The 17948-nt window shown below is 44.1% G+C and overlaps 2 protein-coding genes across 3 annotated transcripts in view; both read left to right on the plus strand.

The window, feature by feature from the left end:
* Positions 1 to 17948, plus strand: part of PIN4 (peptidylprolyl cis/trans isomerase, NIMA-interacting 4) — a 363345-nt gene that overhangs the window by 314299 nt on the left and 31098 nt on the right. The window lies entirely within an intron of this gene.
* On the plus strand, positions 4697 to 5759 carry LOC126946306 (TPT1-like protein). Its single transcript, XM_050776440.1, is given in 2 exon segments — positions 4697 to 5532; positions 5535 to 5759. Coding segments are annotated over 2 exon segments (498 nt in total). The 5' UTR covers positions 4697 to 5138; the 3' UTR covers positions 5639 to 5759.

The raw sequence follows: 17948 nt of genomic DNA on the forward strand, positions 1-17948 counted from the left end.
CAGAATACCATAGACTGAGTAATTAATAAAGAAAAGAAATTCACTTATTTCTTACAGCTCTGGAGGCTGAAAAGTCCAAGGACATGTTTCTGGCATCTGGAGAGGGCCTTCTTACTGAGTCATAACAGAGTGTGGGACATCACATGGCAAGAGAGCAAGAGCATGCCATCCTAGGTCTCTCTTCCTCCTATAAAGCCACCAGTTCATCATGCCCGCCCCCCCCCCCCCACCACCACCACCACCGATGACCAACACACAAATTTTGAAGGACACATTGAAACCACAGCAGTGCCACACCACCATACGCTGATGAAACTTTTAAGGGTTTACTCACACTAACCAAACTCACAAGACAGGTCCTGGTATGTTAATTAACAGAAGAGAGAATATACCTCTCAAACAAAGGTCATAAACAGGAGGGCTGCAGGCTGAATTGAATTCACATACATTGTCTAGAGTACACAGTGCTGTTTGTCAATTTTTAAAAATTTAGGGGGCCGGGTGTGGTGGCTTATGCCTGTAATCCCAGCACTTTGTGAGGCCAAGGCAGTTGGATCACCTGAGGTCAGGAGTTCGAGACCAGCCTGACCAACAAGATGAAACCCCATCTCTACTAAAAATATAAAAATTAGCCGGGTGTGGTGACAGGCACCTGTAGTCCCAGCTACTCGGGAGGCTGAGAGAGGAGAATTGCTTGAACCCGGGAGGCAGAGGTTGCAGTGAGCTGAGATCGCACCACAGCACTCTAGCCTGGGCAACAGAGCAAGACTCTGTCTCAAAAAAAAAAAAAAAATTTAAATGGAGCACAGTCTCTCCAATTTACCTCCTACCACTCCCTGTTGCATCAAACCTAACCAGCTTCATTCCCTTATAGTATCTGTCAGGTCCCTGAAGGCATATGAGTTTTTGACCCATACATTAAGTTGTCATCACAGGTTGAAGTCCCCAGGAAGCACACTCTTAGATGGAGTTTACTGTGTAGGATGTTTACTAGGGAATGCCCTAGGGATCAACACCTGTGGAAGAGAAAGGAAGGAAACAAGATTAGACAGGAGGCAGCTGGGCAAAGTGGCTCACACCTGTAATCAATCCCAGCACTTTGGGAGGCCGAGGCAGGCGGATCACCTGAGGTCAGGAGTTCAAGACCAGCCTGGACAACATGGCGAAACCCCATCTCTACTAAAAATACAAAAATTAGCCAGATGTGGTGGTGTGCACCTGTAGTCCCAGCTACTCGAGAGGCTGAGGTATGAGAACTGAACCCGGGAGGCAGAGGTTGCAGTAAACCAAGATTGCACCACTGTACTCCAGCCTGGGTGACTCAGCAAGACTCCATCTCAAAAAAAAAAAAAAAAAAATAGGAGGAGAAAAGAGCAGCAATGCAGGTGTTAAAAAGCTTCTGCTCACTCAGTGGCTGGCTCTGGCATTCACATGACCTGTCCGTTGTCCTACATTGGGCCAAAGGGCAGGCCTTCATATCCCCGCTTCAATAAGTCACTGGCTCTGGGCCACGCCATGAAGGGCTTGACCTTGGGTGAGATGTCTGTCTCAAGCTGAGGCAATCCCTGAAGGAACTGATGGCTGAAGAAGGCTCTTGGCTGACAGCACTTTTAGCAGCTGGCAGTAAATCCTTCCTTGAAGGGGGATCTCGGTGACACAATTCTGTGTCCATCACAGGTGTCTTTCTCCCATGAATAGTGCAGGCAAAACACTTACAAATCCTTATTCTGATTCCACCCCCACCTTTCTTTTTTTGAGGCAGGGTCTTGCTCTGTTACCCAAACTGGAATGCGGTGGCACAATCACAGCTCACTGCAACCTCGAACTTCTGGGCTCAAGCAATCCTCTCTCTTCAGCTTCCTGAATAGCTGGGACCATAGGCATGCACCACTACACCTGGCTAATTTTTAAATTGTTTTGTAGAGACAGTCTCGCTATATTGCCCAGGCTGGTCTCAAACTCCTCGGCCCAAGTGATCCTCCTGCCTCAGCCTCCCAACGTGCTAAGATTACAGGCGTAAGCCACCACGCCCATCCCAATTTCCTCCCCCACTCCTTACTTAAGACCAATTACACTTCATTTTATTAGGTTTATAACTTTCTTCAATGTCACCATCTTAGGACACATGCTAGTAGACTTTAAATAGACTTCAGTGTTTCATAAGCCTCATTAGTGCCCATTAATAAACTCTCTCCAAGGACATGTCGTGTCACATATGCAAATGGCTAAATCAATCCATCATAAAATACCATGAATAAAATGTCACTACCATCTATCAGGCACCCACAATGGGCCAGGCATTGTGTGCTCCTCCATCCATTTGTTTTATGCTTCCATTCAACAATGTCTAATGAGCTCCTACAACATGCTGGGTGGCGCATTAGGATCTGAGGGTAGAGTAGTGACTGAGGGAGGCACAATGCCTGCCCTTATGGAGTTTACCATCCAGTGGAGCCACTGCTGAGACCAATTCATACAGCATCCCTGGGAACCAGGACCAATGGATCTCATGTTTCTGTTATCTAAAGGTCACTACCCTGGCTATGAACTCCTCTGGTCAGCACTTACTTCATACTCTGCTCTGCTACCTAATCTTCCCTGCTCCTCTTCCTCCCACCGTTTTCAACTGTGGCTTCCTGGAACCCCAGTTCCAGGGTGTCTTAGTCCATTTTGTGTTGATAGACTATATGAGACTGGGTAATTTATAAAGAAAGGAAGTTTCTTTAGCTCACGGTTCTGCAGGCTGAGAAATTCAAGGAAATGGCCTTGGCTTCTAGCAAGGGCTTTTGTGCTGTGTCACAACATGATGAAGAAGGTCCAAGGGGAAGTGGATACGTGCAAAGAAGAGAAAACCTGAGGGGCATCCCGGCTTTATAACAACACACTGTCACAAGAACGGATTCATTCCTGAGAGAACTCATCCAGTCTCACCAGAGTGAGAACTTGCTACCACCAGATCAGCACCAAGCCATTCATGATGGAGCTGCTCCCATGACTCAAACACCTCCCACTAGCCCCACCTCCCAACATTTGGGGATCAAATTTCAACATGAGTTTTGGTGCAGACAAACAAACTACATCTAAATCATAATATTTCAACCCTGGCTCCCCAAAACTAGTGTCCTTCTCACATACAACCTACAATCATTCTATCCCAATAGCCCCAAAAGTCTTAACTTGTTCCAGCACCAACATAAAAGTCCAGTCTCATCTGAGACTCAAGGCAAGTTCCTAACAGCTATAAGTCTGTAAAATAAAAAATCAAGTTATTGGCCAGGCACGGTGGCTCACGCCTGTAATCCCAGCATTTTGGGAGGCCGAGGCGGATGGATCACGAGGCCAGGAGATCAAGACCATCCTGGCTAACATGGTGAAACCCCGTCTCTACTAAAAATACAAAACAAAATTAGCCTGGTGTAGTGGTGGGCGCTTGTAGTCCCAGCTACTCAGGAGGCTGAGGTAGCAGAATGGCATAAACCCAGGAGGCGGAGCTTGCAGTGAGCCAAGATTGCACCACTGCACTCCAGCCTGGGCAACAGAGCAAGACTCCATCTCAACAACAACAAAAAATCAAGTTATTTACCTCCAAGATACAATGGTTGTACAAGCATTGGGCAAACACACCCATTCCAAAAGAGAGAAATCGGACCCAAAAAGGGGGGTAACAGGCCCATACAAGTTCAAAATCCAGCAGGGCAGATACTAAATCTTAAAGCTCCAAACTAATCTTTTACTCCATGTACCACTTCCGATGTACACTGGTGCAAGGAGTGGGCTCCCAAGGCCTCAAGCAGCCCTGCCCCATGGCTTTGCTGAATACTACCCATGTGGCTGCTCTCACAGATTGGAGTTGAATGCCTGTGGCTTTTCCAGGCTGAGGTTGCACACTGCCAGTGGGTCTATAATTCTGGGGTCCCCATGGCAGCCCTACTCCCATAGGTCCACTAGGCATTGCCTCATGAGCACTTTCTGTGGAGGTTCTGCCCCTGCAGCAGGCTTTTGCTTGGGCACCCAGGCTTTCTGATACATCCTCTGAAATCTAGGTGAAAGCTGCCAAGTCTCCATGGCTCTTGCATTCTGGGCTCTCACAGACTTAACACAACATGGAAGCCACCAAGGCTTATGGGTTGCACTCTCTGAAGTGATGGCCCAAGCAGTACCTGGGGCCACTGAGCTTCAGCCAGACTCAGAAACAATGTAGCAGGGATCTGAGGAGCAGTGTCCTGAGGTGGAGCAGGGGCAGCAGTGCTCAGGCCTTACCCCAGAAACCATTCTGTCCTCCTAGGCCTCCAGGCATATGATGGGAAAAGCAGCCTTGAAGATTTCTGAAATGCCTTCAGGGTCTTTTTCCCCATTGTCTTGACTTTAGCACCTGGCTCCTTTTGGTTTCCTGTCCTGAAAATGCTCTTTTCTTCTATGCCATTTGGCCAGGCTATGCATTTTCCAAATTTTTCTGCTGTGTTTCCCTTTTCTCCAGAAATTCACCATAAGCAGTTGGAAGTAACCATGCAGCAGCCTGAACATTTTGCTGCTTAGAAATTTCTTCCACCAGGTATTCTATTAAATTCCATCTTAGATGGAGCAGGGATCTCCTGCCCCTGCCAGTTCAATTCTGTAGTAAGCCTTCCACAGAGCCTTTGGGCATAGATGTAGTTCATCCAAGTTCTTTGTCAATTTAAGACAAGGATGGCCTTTACTCCAGTTTCCAATACGTTGTTCCTCATTTCCATCTGGAACCTCACCAGAATGGCCTTTACTGTCCATATTTCCATCAGCATTCTGGTTGGGACCATTTAACCAATCTCTGAAGGGTTCCAGACCTTCCATAGTGGTCTTGTCTAATAAGCCCTCACCAGAATCTTGTTTTTTCTAGCCTACTCTTCCAGATTCTTCCAACCTCTGCCCATTACCCATTTCCAAAGCTGCTTCCACATTTTCAGGCATTTCTTATCACTAACACTTTACTTCTCAGTATCAATTTCCTGTCTTAGTCTGTTTTGTGTTGCTATAAAAGAATACTTGAGTTTTTCCGTCCACTCCCCCTCTCCCACCAGCACCACTTTGGCTGCACTGAGCTTGCTCCGAGCTCTGGGCTCCTGCTAATCTAGCACCGCCATTGTCTCCCTTCAGCCGCCATCATGATTATCTACTGGGACCTCATCAACGACAATGAGATGTTCTCCGACAGCTACAAGATCCGGGAGATCACAGACAGGCTGTGCCTGGAGGTGGAGGGGAAGATAGTCAGTAGGACAGAAGGTTACATTTTTGACTTGCTCATTGGTGGAAATGCCTCCGCTGAAGGCCCTGGGGGCAAAGGTACCGAAAGCACAGTAATCACTGGTGTCAATATTGTCATGAATCATCACCCGCCAGAAACAAGCTTCACAAAAGAAGCCTACAATAAGTGCATCAAAGATTACATGAAATCAATCAAAGGCAAACTGGAAGAACAAAGACCAAAAAGAATAAAACCTTTTATGACAGGGGCTGCAGAACAAATCAAGCACATCCTTGCTAATTTAAAAAACTACGAGAAAACATGAATCCAGATGGTTGCTCTGCGGACTACCATGGGGATGGTGTGACTCAATATATGATTTTCTTTAAGGATGGCTTAGAAATTGAAAAATGTTAACAAATTTGGCAATTACTTTGGATCTATCACCTGTCATCATAACTGGCTTCTGTTTGTCATCCACACAACACCAGGACTTAAGACAAATGGGACTGATGTCATCTTGAGCTCTTCATTATTTTGACTGATTTATTTGGAGTGGAGGCATTGTTTTTAAGAAAAACATGTCATGTAGGTTGTCTAAAAATAAAATGCATTTAAACTAAAAAAAAAAAAAAAAAAAAAAAAAAAAACCTGAGACTGGGTAATTTAGAAAGACAGTAGATTTCTTTATCTTGTGGTTCTGTAGGCTGAGAAGTTCAAGGGCATGGCCCTGGTTTCTGGCAAGGGCTTTTGTGCTGTGTCACAACATAGTGGAAAAGGTCAAAGAGAAAGTGGACACGTGCAAAGAGGGGAAAACCTGAGTGGCATCCCGGCTTTATAACAACCCACTGTCGCAGGAACTGATCCATTCCTGAGAGAACTAATCCAGTCTTGTGAGATGGAGAATTCACTCACTCCTGCAAGACTGGCACCAAGCCTTTCATGAAGGATCCACCCCCATGACCCAGACACCTCCCACTAGGACCCACCTTCCAACATTTGGAGATCAAATTTCAACATGAGTTTTGATGGAGACAAATAAACCACATCCAAACCATAGCACAGGGATTGCTAAATACCCCAACAACAGAAATAGAAAGCTCCCCTAAACACCTTCCTTAACTGAGACCTAGCTGTCTCTGGAGAACCCCACTTCTCCTGTAGGCCTTTCCTCAGAGATTCTTTCGCTCCTCCAAATACTTCTGCATCTGGAGGTGGAGTGGGCCCCTTCTTTGCTGCCCACTGCACCTTCCAGACCATGACCGCTGTACCTCTCAGGCACTTCCCTTCATTCTATCCTTTTGCCCACCCCCTAGTCTTGCCCAAATCCAAATCACTTCAACATTCATGTGGAAGATCTATCCCACATACCATGCTTCTTGTTTCTTCGGCCTCCTCACCTCTGTTGGCCTCCCTTTCTGCTCCAGTCACCCACTCTTAGGGCCTCGAGTGGATCTTGCGATGGCCCAGAACTGCTGTACCACTGAAATCTTAACTTCAATCCCCACAACCTCACATCTTTCTAACTTTCCCATCTGATTACTTCATTACACTGTTCAACTTTGTTGAGACTTATATGAGCTCATCACAAAAGAAGAAATCCCAACATCCAATAAACATGGAAAGGTGCTTAACCTCATCTACCGTCAGGGAAATGAGGAATGAGGGAGAATGGGGCATGAGGAAGGAGCATGAGAAAACTTTTTGAGGTAATAGATATGTGCATTATCTTGATTGTGGCTCTGGTTTCAAGGATGTTTACTAATCAAATCATCACTTAAAACATATGCAGTTTGTTGCACATCAATTATATATCAATAAAGTTGTAAAATATACACACACATATGGCCCGGTGCAGTGGCTCACACCTGTAATCCCAGAACTTTGGGAGACCAAGGTGGGTGGATCACCTGAGGTCAGGAGTTCGAGACCAGCCTGACCAACATGGAGAAACCCCGTCTCTACTAAAAATACAAAATTAGCCGGGCATGGTGGCGCATGCCTGTAATCCCAGCTACTTGGGAGGCTGAGACAGGAGATTTGCTTGAACCCAGGAGGCGGAGGTTGCAGGGAGCCGAGATCGCACCATTACACTCCAGCCTGGGAAACAAGAGTGAAACTCCGTCTCAAAAAAAAAAAAAAGTTATATACACAGACACACACCAACAACATACCATTTCACATATGCCAGACTGGCAAATTTTTAAAAGTCTGATGATAATTAGTGTTGAGGAAGATGTAGAAGAACAGAGATCCTCATGCACTGCTGATAGGGCTATTGATTGGTTCAACAACTTGGGAAAACAATTTGTCATTATCTATTAAAGTTAAAGATACACATCTCCAAGAACCCAGCAATTCCATTCCTAGGTATATATCCTAGAGAAAAGTGTACATAGCTTTACTGAAAGATATATAGGCCAGGTGCGGTGACTCACGCCTATAATCACACCACTTTGGGAGGCTGATGTGGGCGGATCACCTGAGGTCATGAGTTTGAGACCAGCCTGGCCAACATGGTGAAACCCCATCTCTACTAAAAATACAAAAAAAAAGAAAAAAGGCTGGGATTACCGGAGTGGTGGCACGTGCCTGTACCCAGCATTCAGGAGGCTGAGGCAAGAGAATCGCCTGAACCCAGGAGGCAGAGGTTGCAGTGAGCCGATATTGCACCACTGTACTCCAGCCTGGGCAACAGAACGAGACTCTATCACCAAAAAAAAAGAAAGAAAGAAAGAAAGAAAGAAAGAGAGAGAGAGAAAGAAAGAAAGAAAGAAAGAAAGAAAGAAAGAAAGAAAGAAAGAAAGAAAAGAAAGAAAGAAAGAAAGAAAGAAAGAAAGAAGATATATAAAGGTTCAAGGCATCATTGTACATAACAGCCCTAATTGGAAACAACCCAAAAGTCCATCAAGAGCAGAATGAATAAACTGTGGAATGCTATACAGAAATGACAATTAAACTACAGCCACGGCCAGGCTCCAGGGTCCGTGGCTCACGCCTGTAATCCCAGCACTTTGGGAGGCCGAGGTGGGCGGATCACGAGGTCAGGAGTTCAAGACTAGCTTGGCCAACAGGGTGAAATGCCGTCTCTACTAAAAATACAAAAATTAGCCAGGCATGGTGGCGGGCACCTGTAGTCCCAGCTACTCAGGAGGCTGAGGCAGGAGAATCTCTTGAACCCGGGAGGCAGAGGTTGCAGTGAGCTGACACTGTGCTACCGCACTCCAGCCTAGGTGACAGAGTGAAACTCCGTCTCAAAAAAAAAAAAAAAAAACCTACAGCACACACAGCATGTATAAATCATGCAAATATGAAGTTGAGTGAAAGAAGACACAAAGGAATACATACAGTGTGATTCCATTTACATAAAGTTCAAAAACAAGCAAAACTAAATTATTGTTTAGGAATGCACATATAGCTGGGTGCAGTGGCTCTGCCAGTAATCCCAGCACTTTGGGAGGCCGGGGCAGGTGGATCACTTGAGCCCAAGAGTTCGAGACCAACCCAGGCAATGTGGCAAGACCTCCATCTCTACCAAAAAAATACATTATTTAATACATTTTAAAAAGTGAATGCACATGTAGATGCTAAAACTAAAGAAAAGCAAGGCTGGGCACTGTGGCTCACACTTGTAATCCCAGCGCTTTGGGAGGCCAAAGCAGGAGGATCACTTTGAGGCAGAATAGGGTCTGGAGGAAGGGAACCTAAGGCTGTTTCACGCTGACTTCCTAGAACTAAATTGAAAGGAAAACCTTAACTTTCCACGCCTGGCTACACCCTTTGCAAACCTCCACCTTTTCTGCAGATGGAAAATTGAAAGTACCTCTGATTAGTTGCTTTTTGCAACCAATCAGACGTTTGCATAGGAGTATGACTTTGTAACTTTACTTCAGCCTCTGATTGGTTGCTGTCCACAGCCAATCAGACTGATTGTGGACCAAGTCTTCATTTGCATAGACGTTCAACTTTGTAACTTCACATCAGTCTCTGATTGCAGGCCACCACTTCATTTACTTGGGGTGAACAACAAGTGGCCAATGGGAAACCTCTAGGGGGTATTTGGACTCCAGAAGATTCTGTATCCAGGGCCCTTGAGCGGTTGCTCAGGCCCACTGCCACCCTGTGAAGTGTACTTTTGTTTCCAATGAATCTCTTGTTTTTGTTGCTTCGTTCTTTCCTTGCTTTGTTTGTGTTTTGTCCAATTCTTTGTTCAAAATGCTAAGAACCTGGACACCCACCACAGGTAACAACTTGAGCCCAGGAGTTTGAGACCAGCCTGGGCAACATGGTGAGACCCCTTCTCTACAAAAAGTTTAAAAAAAAAAAAAAAAAAAGGCCAGGCACGATGGCTCACACCTGTAATCCCAACTCTTTGGGAGGCCAAGGTGGGTGGATCACGAGGTCAGGAGTTGGAGAACAGCCTGGCCAACATGGTGAAACCCCGCCCTTACTAAAAATATTTTTTAAATTAGCTGGGTGTGGTGGCACATGCCTGTACCCCCAGCTACTCAGGAGGCTGAGGCAGGAGAATTGCTTGAACCTGGGAGGTGGGAGTTGCAGTGAGCCAAGATGGCACCACTGCACTCCAGCCTGGGTGACAGAGCAAGACTCTGTCTCAATTTAAAAAAAATTATCTGTGCATGGTGGCATGTGTCTGTTGTCCCAGCTACTGGGGAGGCTGAAGCCGGAGGATTGCTTAAGCCCAGGAGGTAGAGGCTGCAGTGAGCCTTGATCACACCACTGCACTCCACCCTGGGTGACAGAGTGAGGTCCCGACTCGGAGAAAAAAAAAGAGAGAGACAGAGACAGAGACAGAGGGAGAGAAAAGAAAAGCAAGCAAGATATTATCGTAAAAGTTAAGAGACTGGCTACTTCTAAGGATAAATTGTAATTGATAAGGACACATGGACGATTTCAGGGTGCTGGCAAAGTTCTACTTTCTGACCTTCATGGTAGTCACACTGGTGTTCACTTGTAACTAATTTTGCAAGTGTACAAACTATACATTTGTTTTAAGCACTTTTCTGCGTATATATATATGCATGTATGTATGCATGTTATATTTTACAATGAGAAATATTCTTTTTTTTTTTTTTTTTTGAGATGGAGTTTCACTCTTGTTGCCCAGGCTGGAGTGCAATGGCACAATCTCAGCTCACCACAACCTCTGCCTCCTGGGTTCAAGTGATTCACCTGCCTCAACCTCCCAAGTAGCTGGGATTACAGGCATGCACCACCACGCCCGCTAATTTTTGTATTTTTAGTAGAGACAGCGTTTCTCCATGTTTGTCAGGCTGGTCTCAAACTCCTAACCTCAGGTAATCCGGCCACCTCGGCCTCCCAAAGTGCTGGGATTACAGGCGTGAGCCACTGCACCCGGCCTACAATGAGAAATATTCTTAAGGACCCAGGATACAATTCTGAGTAACATCACATTTCAGAGAAGGCTGCAGGAGAAGACGTCTCCTTTGGAAACAGACAGGGAAGGGGCAGCCAGAGGCGGATGGCAAACCAGTAGAGCAGGGTGTTAAGGAAGCTCAAAACAGAAGCTTCCAAATTTTCAAAAAGAGAGTGGGCAACCGTGTCAACCCTTATGCACCCCTGCTCTGCGGGACACATCAGAGCACAGCCAACAGTGACCAGCCTGTGTCCTTGCAGCTATGATAAGAACACTCTTGCACCATAGAAAAATGAGCAAAGGCAGAAACAGACAAGAAGAAATACTATTAAAAGGCAAACATATGGGAAAATGTCTACATTTCCCAATGAGCAAAGACACACTAAATTGTGAAAACTGATTGGCCAATTATAGTAGCAAAAATTAAGGGGAGGCAGAAGAAATTACAGTATGTCAGGCTGGAAAGAATACCAAATTGATGCACGGTTACTGGCTGCTAACACTATGAATAAATACCACCCCTTTAAAATAAAATCTGGCAATATGCAATAGGAAATTTTAAATGCTCATACCATTTTACTCAGTAATCCTACTTCTGGGCCTCTATACTAGGAAAATTATGCAAAGGAAAGAAAAAGGCTGTGTGAATGAGTTTAGAAGTGACTCCCAAATCTCTTTCTCCAGCCCCAACCACCGCCCTGAGCCCAATCTGTGTATCCAGTGGTTCACCTGGCATTGCCACTCACATGGCTAGTCTGCAACTCAGAGTAAATAAACATAAAGTGTAACATGAACTCCTTTGTTCCTCTCAAACCTGCTCTTTCTCAAATCTTCACCACCCTAATAAATGGCACCACCATCCATGCAACTGCTGAAGCCCAAAACCTAAGAGTCATTCTTGATTCTTCCTTTTGCTCACCACCCACTTCCAATTTGCCACCAATCTTGTTGGTTCAATATTCAAAATATAACCAAAAGCATTCCACTTCTCCCCATCTTCATGGTTGCCACTAGTGATGGTTAATTTTAGGTGTCAACTTTACTGGACTAAAGAATACCTAGAGAACTGGTAATGCATTACTTCTGGGTGTGTCTATGAGGGTGTTTCCAGAGGAGATTGGTATATAAATTGGTGGACTGCGTGGGGACGATCTGCCCTCAATGTGGGCGGATACCACTGGTCCCAGATAGGACAAAAAAAAAAAAAAAACAGAGAAAAGGTGATTCTCCTTCTCTCTCCTGGAGCTGGAACACTCTTCTCCTACCCTTGGACATCAGAACTCCAGGCTCTCGGGTTTTTGGACTCCAGAACTTGGTTCTCCAGCCTTTGGCCTCGGACTGAGAGTTACAACTTTGGCTTCCCTGGTTCCGAGGCCTTCAGACTTGAAATGAGCCATGCATGCTACCAGCATTCCAGGGGCTCCAACTTGCAGATGGCCTGTCATGGGACCTCTTAGCCTCCATAATCACATGAACCAATTCTCCTAATAAAGCCCTTTCCATCTATCTATCTATCTATCTATCCATCCATCTATCTGTCAATATACTATTGGTTCTGTCTCTCTGGAGAACATTAATACCTAGCCCAAGCCACTACCCTAGCCCAAGCCACTGTTCTCTCACTGTTCTCTCTGCCTGGGATTGGTGCAGTAATCTCCTCACTGGTCTCCTGCCTTTGTTCTTGCTTCACTCCAATCTGTTCTCCACACGGCATCCAGAATAGTTTTTAAAAAAATCAAATCAAGACGGGCATGGTGGTTCATGCCTGTAATTCCAGCATTTTGAGAGGCCAAGGAAGGAGGATTGCTTGAGCCCAGGAGTTCAAGACCAGCCTGGGAAACAAAGTGAGATCTCCCCCGATCTCTACAAAAGTAAGACCAACAAATAAACAAACAAACAAAAAAACTAGCCAGGCGTGGCGGCAAACGCCTGTAGTCCCAGCTACTTGGGAGGCTGAGGTGGGAGGATCGCTTGAGCCCAAGAGGTCGAGGCTGAAGTGAACTGTGTTCATGCCACCGCACTCCAGCCTGGATGACCAAGCAAGACCCTAAATAAATAAATAAATAAATAAATAAATAAATAAATAAATAGAAATCTGATCATGTCAGTACAGCCCTCCCATGGCTTTCCTTTCCTCATTGAGTAGAATCCAAGCTCCTTACCATGGTAACTCTGCTGCACTCCATTCTGGGCTTCTTCCTATTCTTTCAAAACAACAAATTCTCTCCCTCCTCAGGGTCTTTGCACTTTCTGTCTCGCTGCCCGGAAAACTCTCCTTCCAGGCTCCCTTAGGTTTCCACTCAAATGTCACCCCAGAAGAAGTTTCTCTGATCAACCTATCTGAAGTAGCCTCTCTCTCCAAGTTCCTATCCCGCATATCACCCTGTTAACTCCCTGCACAGCACTCACTACAATCTGAAGTAAATTGAGGTGTTTATTTGCATAGTGCCTTGTTTTCTGTCTCTTCTAACTGGAATATAAACTTCATGTGGGCAGGAATCTGTGTCTCTGCTTCACTGCTGTATCCCCAACACCCAAGTATCTGATGTACCCAATAAATACTTATGGAATTAATGAATTTACAATAAAAACTCTGAGAAGATTAGCAGAAAAGAACCCCTTTTAATCTGGTATTTTGAAACCTCTTAATAATGTCCTAGGTTTTAGGGGAAAGCACTTTTGGAATGCTTACTGAAGTATTTTCTGTGTGTGTGTTGCAGTACAATGGAGTAAAGATAACAGAGGTTTCATATTCAGACAGATAGATAGTACTCAGATCTTGGTTCTGCCCCTCACTAGCTGTGTGATCTTTGGTAAGTTAATCTGCTTCTCTGAGCTTCAGTTTTTTCATATTTAAATTGAAGTAGCAATAAAAGATTTTCAAGGTGGCTTCACTGAAGTAGATAATTAATGTACTTGGTATATTACATGTCACAAAATATCATTTAATAGCCATTGATAGTTTAAAGCCCTGAGGCTGGATGAGTTCACCTGAGGAGTGAGTATAAATAGAGAAGAGAGCCCAGGATGGGCCTTGGGACTGTCCAATGTTTAGACATCAGGTAGAGAAAGATCAATCAAGAAAGGATACAGGGTCGGGTGTGGTGGCTCATGCCTGTAATACCAGCACTTTGGGAGGTCGAGGTGGATGGATCATCTGAGGTCAGGAGTTCGAGACCAATCTAAACAACGTAGTGAAACCCCATCTCTACTAAAAATACAAAATTATCCAAGTGTAGTGGCACATGCCTGTAATCCCAGCTACTTGGGAGGCTGAGGCAGGAGAATCTCTTGAACCTGAGAGGCGGAGGTTGCAGTGAGCTGAGATCACACCATTGCACTCCAGCCTGGGCAACAAGAGCAAAACTCTGTCTCAAAAAAAAAAAAAAAAAAGAAAGGAAACAGGCCCAGTGCAGTGGTTCACCCCTGTAGCACTAGTGCTTTGGGAGGCTGAAGCAAGAGGCTCCTTGAGGCCAGGAGTTAGAGACCAGCCTTGGCATCATAGCAAGACCCTGTCTCTACAAAAAAGTGGCACCCACCTGTAGTCCCAGCTACTCAGGAGGCTGAAGTGGGAGGATCGCTTGAGCCCAGGAGTTGGAGGCTGCAGTGGGCTATGATGGTGTCACTGCACTCCAGCCTGGGCAGCAGAGCAAGAACCTGTCCATAAAATAAAAAAGAAAGAAAGGGAACAGAGTTGCGAACTGCCACAAGAAAAGCTCTAGACTGCAGTGTTCCCAAACCTTCCTAATCATGGAAACTTTTTGTCATGGGGCAGCTTGTGCTCAGCAAAACACACAGTAAGTGGAAAAGCAGGCTACAAAATGGTATGCAAATTATGATTGCAACCATGTACAACTGTGTGCAGAACATGCGTGGCACACATGCTCAGTAAACATTTGTTGAATGGATTAATGAATGAAAAGTAATATACATATGGACAACCACCACAAAGGAATAAACAATAATAACAGTAATTTTTAGTAGTGAGATATGATTAGAGATTGCTTTTCCAAATTTTGTGTAATATTTTGTTGTCTATCTTTTTCTGATGGAGATTTGCCAATCTTATGCATCCATCTGTCTGAGCTGCATTCAGGGATACTGTTCCCAGACTTCCTGTAGGAATTCTCTCTGTTTGTTTTCTCCTGCTCTTTTTGAAATCCTCAACACCATTTCTGACCTATTTGATTTTAATTCCAGCTCGGTGCAGTGGCTCACACCTGTAATCCCAACACTTTGGGGGGCCAAGGCAGAAGGATCACTTGAGCTCAGGAGCTTGAGACCAGCCTGAGCAACATAGTGACACCCCGTTTCTACAAAAAATACAAAAATTTGCTGGTTGTGGTGGCATGTGCCTATAGTCCCAGCTGTTTGGGATGTTGAGGTGGGAGGATCACTTGAGCCCAGGAGTTTGAGTCCAGCCTGGGTAACACAGTGAAACTCTATCCCTAAAAAAGAAAAAAAGAAAGATGCTCATAGCAAGAAATCAGAAATAATTTCTTTGCAGGTGATCTGTCCCTTCTCTCTAGCTGTCTTTAACTTTTTTTTTTTTTCATTTTGACCTTGGAGAATCTGATGATTATGTGTCTTGGGGATGATCTTCTTGTGTAGCATCTCATACGGGTTCTCTGTATTTCCTGAATTTGAATGTTGGCCTCTCTAGTGAGGTTGGGAGATTTTTTATGGATGATATCCTGAAATATGTTTTCCAAGTTGTTTGCTTTCTCTCCATCTCTTTCAGGGACACCAATGGTCACAGATTTAGCCTCTTTACAAAGTCCCATATTGCTCAGAGGGTTTGTTCGTTCTTTTTTATTCTTTTTTCTTTATTTTTGTCTGACTGCATTAGTTTGGAAAACCAGTCTTCAAGCTCCAAGATTCTTTCCTCAGCTTGGTCTATTCTGCTGTTAATATTTACAATTGCATCATAACATTCTTGTAGTGTGTTTTTCAGTTTAAAGACTTAAATGTAAAACCTAAAACTATAAAAATCCTGGAAGATGACCTAGGAAATACCATTCTGGACATAGGACCTGGCAAAGATTTCATGACAAAGACACCAAAAGCAATTGCAACAAAACCAAAAATTGACAAATGGGATCTAAGTAAACTAAATAGCTTCTGCACAACAAAAGAGGCTATCAACAGAGTAAAAAGACAGCCTACAGAATGGGAGAAAATATTTGCAAACTATGCACCTGACAAAGGTCTAACATCCAGAATCAAAATTACAAGCAGCCGGTCGCAGTGGCTCATGCCTGCAATCCCAGCACTTCAGGAGGCTGAGAGGGGCAGATCACAATGTCTAGAGATCAAGACCATCCTGGCCAACATGGTGAAACCCATCTCTATTAAAAATACAAAAATTAGTTGGGCGTTGTGGTGCATGCCTGTAGTCCCAGCTACTTGGGAGGCTGAGGCAGGAGAATCACTTGAACCTGGGAGGTGGAGGTTGCAGTGAGCCGAGATCACGCCACTGCACTCTAGCCTGGGCGATAGAGTGAGACTCCATCTCAAAAAAAGAAAAAAAAAATTACAAGCAGAAAACAAACAACCCCATTAAAAAGTGGGCAAAGGACATGGACAGTTTTTAAAAGAAGACATACACACGGCCAAAAAGCATATGAAAAAATGCTCCACATCACTAATCATTAGAGAAATGCAAATCAAAACCACAATGAGATACCATCTCACACCAGTCAGAATGGCTTTTTAATTAAAAAAGTCAAAAAATAACAAATGCTAGCCAGGTTGCAGAGAAAAGGGAACGCTTATACACTACTGGTGGGAATGTAGATTAATTCAGCCACTGTGGAAAGCAGTGTGGCAATTCCTCAAAGAACTTAAAACAGAATTACCATTTGACCCAGCAATCCCATCATTGTGTATATACCCAAAGGAATATAAATTATTCTACTATAAAGACACATGCATACGTGTATGTTTATTGCAGTACTATTCACAATGGCAAAGACATGGAATCAATCTAAATGCCCATCAACAGTAGACTGTATAAAGAAAATGTGGTACATGTAAAGTATACTTTATGCATATGAAGTATAAAACAGTACACTGTATAAAGAAAATGTGATACTGTATAAAGAAAATATGGTACATATACACATATAGACATGGAATCAATCTAAATGCCCAATATACAGTAGACTGTGTAAAGAAAATGTGGTACATATACACCATGGAGTACTACACAGCCATGAAAAAAAGAATGAGATCATGTCCTCTGCAGCAACATGGATAGGGCTGGAGGCCATTATCCTAAGCAAACTAACGCAGGAACAGAAAACCAAATACCACATGTTCTCACTTACAAGTGGGAGCTAAACAAGAACACATGGACACTATGGACACAAAGAGGGAAACAACAGACTTCGGGGCCTACTTGAGGGTGGGGGATGGGAGGAGGGAGAGGATCAAAAGACTACCTATCAGGCACAATGCTCATTACCCGAGTAACGAAATAATCTATACATCAAACCCCCATGACACAATTTACCTAATAACCTGCACATGTACCCGTGAACCTAAAAGCAAAGTTAAAAAAGAAATAATCTCTAAATGTAAATCAATAGGAAACCAGTTAGATAAGTTGTGATACATCCATACAATGAAATTCTATGCAGCCATTTAAAAAATGAGAAAATATTTATGCAGTGGAATACTATTAGCAACTTTAAAGAGAATAAATTGCTGTGTCTTAGTGTGTTTTAACAGACTGCTATAACAAAATACCTGGGACTGGGTAATTTATAAAGAATAGAAATTTATTTTCTCACAGTTCTGGAGCTGGGAAGGCCAAGATCAAGGCTCTGGTATCTAGTGAAGGCCTTCTTGCTGTGTCATCAAATGGAGGAAGGGCAAGGAGAAGGGATGACAGAGAGAGAAAGTTGGGGGGTAGAGAAAGAGAGAGAGAGAGAGACCAAACTTGCTTTTTTATAAGGAACCCACTCTGAAAATAAGACACCCACTCCCATGATAAAGATATTAATCCATTCATGAGGGCAGAGCACTCATGGTTTAATCACCTCTTAAAGGTCTTACCACTTAAATAATTTACAATGGCAATTAAATTTCAACAAGGGTTTGGGAGGGGACAAACATTCAAACCATAGCATGCTGCTACTCACAAAGGAAGTCAGATACAGAAGAGTACCTACTCTATGGTTTCATTTACATGACATTCAGAACTTTGGTTTCCAGCCATCTCTACTAAAAATACAAAAATTATCTAGGTGTGGTGGCATGTGCCTATAATCTCACCATTTTGGGAGGCTGAGGTGGATGGATCTCCTGAGCTCGGGAGTTCTAGAC

This window comes from Macaca thibetana, chromosome X, assembly GCF_024542745.1.
Source record: "Macaca thibetana thibetana isolate TM-01 chromosome X, ASM2454274v1, whole genome shotgun sequence".
Lineage (NCBI taxonomy): Eukaryota > Metazoa > Chordata > Mammalia > Primates > Cercopithecidae > Macaca > Macaca thibetana.